This window comes from Trypanosoma cruzi, genomic scaffold (assembly GCF_000209065.1).
Source record: "Trypanosoma cruzi strain CL Brener 1047053516891 genomic scaffold, whole genome shotgun sequence".
NCBI lineage: Eukaryota > Euglenozoa > Kinetoplastea > Trypanosomatida > Trypanosomatidae > Trypanosoma > Trypanosoma cruzi.
This window is the reverse complement of record NW_001849173.1, coordinates 21141-28386: the sequence shown is the minus strand read 5'-3', so window position 1 is coordinate 28386 and position 7246 is coordinate 21141. Positions and strand designations below refer to the sequence as shown.

The following is a 7246-nucleotide window of genomic DNA, read 5'->3' as shown; positions in this document are numbered from 1 at the left end:
GAGTTGGCAGCGAGTCTGGGGGAGTGTGCTCTGCGGCGTTTTGGAGGGCGAAGTGCTGGAGAAGTACAGTCATCGCGAGGGTGCGATGGTCATCACGGAGGTGGGAATGCGCGAGTCACTCAGCGATGGGGACGCCTATGATGAGGAGGAATGGAGCGGGGAAACCGAGAGCGACAGTGGGGATGACGACGAAATGGAAGATGAGGAGGATGAAGAGGAGGAGGCGTTGGGAATGGAGAATGATAAATGTCTGCAATCACTCCTCCATTCGGCGGCGGATGTGCTGAAAAGGGACGCAGCTGCCGCTGATGACGGGGATGACGATGAGGGGGAGGAAGACAATCTTCTCGACGAGACTGACTTTGTGGCTCCTATCGATGCGCGCAACGCGTGGGCCTTTTTGCTGGAGTCGTTCCGTCACGCATCGGCAGCCGCGTCTACACGTTTCTGCCAGCTTGTGGGTGATGCCAACTCGCAGCGGCAGTTGCAGTCCATCATGCAGCTGAGCGATGCGGTGGAGCAGCTGCTGGCGGCCCGCGGGAGGCCAAATGCCGCGGACCCCCATTCCCCTCTTCCCCACCCTCCGGTGCGTGAAAAGTTAAAGCCGCACTTTTTATAATTTTCCCCTTTCTTTCATCCTCATGCGTCCCGGCCATGTTTCTAAGCGGTGCGTGTGTGTGTGTGTGTGAAGAAGAAACAGGCAAAGACAAAAAAAAAAAAAAAGGAGGAGGGACTGCGTGGAAACCACAACAGTCATCATAAGTTATATATAAATATATAAATATATAAATATATATCCACAAACACGCACATACACAAGTAGGGAGGAAAGGAGGGAGGGATAACTAAGGAGGAATGGAGGTTTGGTGGCGTTACTTACTTTTTACTCCCTCACGGTGATCTTGAGTTCCCTTTTTTTTTTTTTTTTCTCATTTCTTCCATCGATATTATTTGTCTTTCTATCATTTTGTTATTTGTAGCATTTATTTATTTATTCTATTTAACTTTTTTTTTTTTTTTTTTCTGCATTCAAGGTGGGCAATGCGGTCATCTATGTTGCTGCTTTTGCGAGAGATGTTGCGGATGGTCAAGAGATGGGCAGGCCTTTTTGCCACGGTGTCTCTTATTATGGTTTTTGTTCAGACGGTGGTGATGTATCTGTATGCCCCTATGCTTTCCCGCGCGCCGACGTTCATTGACGTTCTTCTGACGTTTATTGCCGCGTCGGCGTTTTTCATGACGGTATGGTCGCTGACTTTATTAGCCACGAGACATCCGGGGGTGACGCCGTCGTGCTTTGCCGAGGAGCGCATGGAGGAATTTATGCGTGGGGTGCTTGCAGATGTTGTGCAGCGAGGCGATGCGGATGAGACGCATGAGGAGGGGGCCAACGGGGAAAACGGCACCGTCTCCCACGACATCGCCGCGGCGGAGGCGAAGGATTGGCTGGAGGAGGGCCACAGTGTCAACAGGGCAGTTGCCGCCGTGCAAAAGCCGCATTTACGCAGCGCTAACGCCCATCAGGATTCAACAGACATTGCAGTGGATGTTATGAACGTTGCGGAGGACTTGCAGGTGCAACAAAAACAACAACATGAAGCGCAGCAGCAGCAGCAGCGAATAACTGATGGGAGTTACAAACGTTGCCGTCGTCACAATTTCGGTGGTGCTGACGGCAAAGATTTGGAAGGTCCTTCTGGCAAGTTATGGTTGCCGCAGCGGAATATATTTTTGGTCGCTTCCGACGCCCTTGCGGCTCTTGAACGCTCTACCGAAAGCTGTGAGCAGGAGATGTCATTTCTTCTTGGAGGGGCCCGGCGCTGTCGCTTTTGCCGCATCTACAAAATTTCTGAGACGCACCACTGCTCGAAGTGCCGCATCTGTGTGTATGAGATGGACCACCACTGCCCGTGGATAGGTCAATGTATCGGCCGCGACAATCATAAGCATTTACTCCTGTTCATGATCTATCTTGTCGTTTTCCTGGGGACATCTTTGCTGCACATTTTGGTTTTTAAAAACAAAGGGCGTACGTCTATTCTTTTAGAGGACACATCTTCAATTTTGCCATTTGTGGTTATTTTATCTGGAACCTTCATAATAATACTACTGGTGTTTTTTGCGCAGGATTTGTTTTTATTGGGAAAAGGCGACAGCACACTGCGACTGTTGCGACGGGAGGAGCGCAGAGATTATGAGTCGCGGCGCCGCGGGGCGTATGCCTTTTTGATTGACGATAACAGCGACAGCGGCGATGGGGTTGCAGCGCGGAGTTTTAATTTCAAGAACTTGCGTCGTGTGTTTGGCACGGGCTCCGTGTGGCCGTGGTGGTTCCTGCCGCTGCGGCCCCAACGACCGTCGCTGGTGGAACAGGAAGCTGAGCTTTGGGCCGCGCACAGAGCGATTGCGCTGCGACAGCTGCGGGCAATAGCGGACGCCGATGATACCAGCGGCGGCAGCAGCGAGGAAGAGATGAAGGAAGAATAGGGAGGCAGTGGAGGGTTCCAACGCCTGCGAGGCCTCGGGAATGCATTGCGTGTATGCATGCGCATTTTTTTTTGTTTCTTTTCTTTTTTTGTGGTGCGGAACCCAACGGGACAACATGTTGGATGCGGGAGGATGTGTGGGGCTGAGGGGAGGAGGAGGAGGAAATGTGTGTGCCTGCATGTATGTGGAGCGGGCCACAAAAGATGTTTCTGTTCCCAAGAAGACTTAAAAAAAGAAAGAAAAAAGAGAAATTGAGAGAAAAAAAAAAAAAAAAGAGACAAGCGGCGGCCAAAGACGCCGGGTATTTTGAACGAGCGAATAGTAATAAAGTTTTGCGTGGGGAGGGGAGGGTGCCACCCGGGAAGATGTGTGGTTATGCTCAGGCGTGCCTGTTCTGCCTGTCTGTCTGTCTGTGTAGGACGGGGGATAAACCGAAGGGCCGCTGCGGCATGCCGATCACAGTGCCACACACACACACACACACACACACACACAGTTGTCGTGTAAAATAAAAAAAAGAGCAAAACAGAAAAATCGGACGGAGAAGAAAATGGAAATGGAAATGGAAAACAAAACAAAAACCAAAAGGAAAGGGAACAAATACACTAATTTATAACTTTATTGGCATGAGCGGAAGCTTCTATTTGTGTCTATTGTCATTTCTTTAGAGGGGTGATGCCTCCTCTTTCTTGCAGGGAAGGACGAGAATGAGAAGAGGACGGTCTATCTCCTTCTCTCCTTCTCTCTGTGTGTGCATTTGTGGCCGACGGATGTCATTTCCTGCGAGTTCCTCCCTTTTTTGTTTCCTTTACTGTCCGTGCTTTCTTTTTTTCCCATTTGGTCTGTGCATCACGCAACCACCGTTGCCGGGAAAACACACGTCATTGCGGCGGAGAGAGAAAGCATCCAAAGAGAAGCTCTATTCTTTACATATACGTACATATTATACACAAGTACACAAATAAACAACAAGCAAAGCAAAAAGGTGCAGCGAGGGGGGAGGGAAAAAAAGAAAAGAAAAGAAAGGGTGAGAGGCACTCGCGCAGCACGAAGAAGACATATTTTCATACAGACGGACGTGTGTGAGGCATCCTGACAGGCCCGTCGACAATTGTCAAGCGAGGGACGAGAGGGGCGCAGGAAGTCACACTCACAAAAGGGGGCGGGGGCGAATTCTCGTTGACTCTCGTCTAGCGGGACCTCACGGCGGAAGGAGGCGTAAGCCGTGAGACGAACAGCGGAAAACTCAAAGAGAAAAAAAAAATTAATTGCAACCGCCGCCACCACCACAATAAAAAAAAAAAAAAAAATACCAAAGGAATTTATAACCAACTAAGAAAAGGTGAGGGGGGGAGGGGGGGGGAGTCATGTCAATTCATGGCGCCATCACATTCTTTCTGGATCAGGACCCCGGGGCCATTGGAGTTTCCGCGCTCTCTTGCTTAGCATCGAGCCTCAATGAACCCGGCGTTGCCCACTCTCTCGTTGAGCAACATCGTCCTGCATGCAAGGAGGTGCTCTCGCAGATTGTGGCCGTTGCAAATGATGCTGGCAAGAACCCTAACGCACGCATTTTGGCACTGGAAAGTCTGTATGGCATTTCAAACGTTCCCGATGTCAGGTTTCGCACTGGGGATTTACTTGACGCCGTGCAAAAGTTGAATGAATCGTTTGAGGAGTTTCTCGAAACGCAGTCTACGGGGAATGGTGATGCACAACTCGAGATACTGACGGTGCTGTTGTTTCGCTGCAGTGACTACATGCGATTGAAGGCGGGGGATCTGTTACGGCAGTTGTATAATAACGACGACGCACGACTCGTGTCGACGCTGCAGATGATCATGAAGAAACGGTCATTGGAGTGGAATATTGTGCATGCCTGTGTGCGTTGCATGTATGAGTTGACCACCCCAGTGACTTACTTCACCGCCCCTGATGAGAATCTTCCCATTGAAACCACAAAGGTGAGTGCCTTTCAAGAAAAAATAACGACGATCCTCATTCATTTCTCTGAGGGTAAAGCGCTGCAAGAACTGTTTGCGGAGCTCGGCGCACGCTGGGCCATCGCCGTGGGTGAGGAGCGGATTGAACAGATTTTGGAGGGCCAAAGCCCCGTGAAGGACTCCGTATGTGACGGTGTAGCGATGAGGTTCTTGGGGTTGTTCCGTTACTTGGCGGTGATGCTGCTCAACTTGGCCGACTTTTGCGAGCGGATGGATCTTGTGCGTGGCTACCAGCGATCTTTCATCACGCAGCATCAGAGTTTTCTTGGCGACACGGTGATACCCTTTTTGTCTCTTACACTTCTTTGCTGGGAGGCCAGCTGTGACACAACACTGGAGTCGCAGAACAATCCATTCATGAATGTGGCCATTTCGGTGTTGCGTTTGCTGCGTTTTGCCCTTTACCGACCGTCACAGGCGTTGCAGGAATCCCTTGCGCTGTCGCTCAGGGCTCTGACGCGACATGTGCATCGGCTGGAGTCCCTCCTCTGCAAGGAGTATGTGGGCATGCTCGTCATTGTTCTTACCGTGGAGGTGCTGTGCAATGTGAATGCTGTCAATGTGGAGCCGCTCACCGCGGACTTCACTGCGCTGGTGAATTTGATATCAACCGACACGAACCCGCTACGCCCTGGGGCGCATTTCACGGTGGCACAGGCCTTCACATATTGCCTTTCGAACGAGACGTCAATGTACTGTGCCCCGGACAATGAGTCGGTATCCCTGCTGCGTCAACGGCTCAGGTTTGAGGATGCGGAGATGGCCAACGAGGCGGCGCGGGTGGTGCAGGCGTTGGAGGAGCAGTTGGGCATGCTGCAGACGCTCATGATGGAACTGGCCGTTGGACAACTTATTGGTGATCTCTCACTTTTTGCATCATATGCCACGGGATCGATTTCCTCCGGGCAGGCGCCGCCTGTGAAGACTGGTGCCTGTGACACAAAGCAAATGCCAGAAAAGGCAAAGAAAAAGACGAAGCACCCGGCCAAATATGTCTGCATGCTGACACGAAAACTGATGCGGGAGCCTGTAGTGTTGCGCAACGGTCATCACTTTGAGTTAGACGCGCTACAGGAAGTCGTGGATCGCGTTGGCCACGTGGATCCCCTCACTGGCGAGGCTTTTGACGAGGAAATAGAGGTGGATATGGGCCTGCAGCAGGAGATTGCACGGTACCGAATAAAAATGGCTGCCCGCGGGGATGATGAAGCGGCAGGGCAATAATTTCAAATGGGCACTTAGTTATGTAAATATATACACATGTATACACATGCCCATGCATCGACATAAAGGCTTTTGCCTGTGTAACTACATATTCCATTATTTGATTGCGTACATATATGTATATGTATATGCGTGTGCGACTAAATGTCTTTTTTTTTTTTTTTGCGTGCGTGCGTGTGCGCTGATGGTGTTTTTTTTCTTTAATGGTTTGCCATTTTAAATGAGGATATCTTTTCTTTTTTCTTTTCTTTTTTGTTGTTGTTTTTTTCTGCTTCTTCCCTTTCTTTGCGTGTCGTTGGGTGGTACATTTTTTTGTTCGCGTTTCAGCTGCGCCCATTTTAGTGTATTTGTGGGTGTGTGTTTGTTTGTGTGACGCCTGGGGGAGGCGTGTGGGGAGAGGCGCCGGTGACGGGAGGTGGAATTCTTCGCCCGCCCACTCGTTTGTTCCCGCGGCGAGCCAAAAGAGAAAAAAAAAAAGGAAAAGGAGAGAAAAGGAAATAAAAGAGAAATGCGCCTGGGAGACAACGGAGTGAAGAAAGTACACGGGGGTGGGGCGTGTGGCAGCGTGGGTCATTTGCAGCCACACACGCAGACAACAATGAAAGAAGTGAATGTACACATGCTGCTTTTGCGCGTGCGTGTTTTTTTTTTTTTGGTTTGTTTGCTCGTGCGGGAGAGTGAGGCGTTGCTGCGGGCGAGGAGGGCACAAACACGGACTTGCATGCATACATGCATGTCCAATTGACACACGCACACACACACACACACACACACACACAGATGCAGTAGACATGAGGCAGCCCTTTCCCCCCTTACTCCTCTTCATACTTCTTCAAGCAAACACATAGCGGATGGTCATTTTTTTTTTTTTTTCTTTTGTTATGCTCACTTTTTTCTTTTTTTTTCCTGTCTGTCTTACACAGCAATGTATCGAATTTCAATATTGCCCCACTCGGCACACACACAACATATATATATCTATGTATATTTGCATCCACGAAAAGAAACGGGGCGATGGACGCATTATAAAACGAGTTGGATCAATCAGACCGTTGTGTATGCGAACAGCAGTACGGGCGTATTAACTGAGGGGTGTGTGTGTGTGTGTGGGTGGGTGCAGGGACGTGTTGTTTCAGGCGTATTGTGTTTATTGTCTCTCTCTCTCTCTCTCTCTTTGTGTGACGGGACTTCTTTTTTTTTCTTTTTGGGACGGGAAGAGCAGCACCTACACAGCGGGGCAGCAAAACAGCGAACACGAAAAACAATAAAAGGAATCAAAACGAAAGGAAAGAAATAAAAAAGGGGGGATAACCCTTTTTTTTTTTTTTTTTGTTCCACGGGATTTGACAGGACTTTTATTCTCCCTTTTGGGTACAGCCACACTGGACATATTTTTAAATTGCCAGGCAGGAGAAAAGAAGTGGAAGTTGCAGTGGGCTATTTAACAACAGGGACGCCTCTCTGACGACTGAGTCACAAGAGGATATATACTTGGAGAGAGAGAGAGAGGGTGTGTGTGTGTGTGTACACTT

General features: G+C 49.7%; 3 protein-coding genes across 3 annotated transcripts, besides 12 other annotated features; all 3 read left to right on the top strand.

Moving 5' to 3' along the window:
• On the top strand, positions 1-619 carry Tc00.1047053506239.60 (hypothetical protein, conserved; the record flags this gene model as incomplete). The annotated part of the gene is made up of 1 exon (XM_802642.1): positions 1-619. A coding segment is annotated over one exon (619 nt), but the record flags the coding sequence as incomplete, so codon positions are not given.
• Positions 1-7246: part of a sequence feature (heterozygous, non-Esmeraldo-like haplotype) that runs on past the window's edge.
• Positions 765-797: a microsatellite.
• Positions 913-1025: a sequence feature (A-rich).
• On the top strand, positions 1042-2487 carry Tc00.1047053506239.50 (hypothetical protein, conserved; the record flags this gene model as incomplete). The annotated part of the gene is made up of 1 exon (XM_802641.1): positions 1042-2487. The coding sequence occupies one exon, from the start codon at positions 1042-1044 to the stop codon at positions 2485-2487; it is 1446 nt and encodes a 481-aa protein (XP_807734.1).
• Positions 2715-2761: a sequence feature (T-rich).
• Positions 2953-2982: a microsatellite.
• Positions 2993-3079: a sequence feature (T-rich).
• Positions 3778-3799: a sequence feature (AT_rich).
• Tc00.1047053506239.40 (hypothetical protein, conserved) lies at positions 3855-5714 on the top strand (the record flags this gene model as incomplete). Its single annotated transcript, XM_802640.1, has 1 exon — positions 3855-5714. One exon carries the CDS (start codon positions 3855-3857, stop codon positions 5712-5714), a length of 1860 nt encoding a protein of 619 aa, XP_807733.1.
• Positions 5944-6001: a sequence feature (A-rich).
• Positions 6174-6223: a sequence feature (T-rich).
• Positions 6459-6493: a microsatellite.
• Positions 6573-6619: a sequence feature (A-rich).
• Positions 6868-6888: a microsatellite.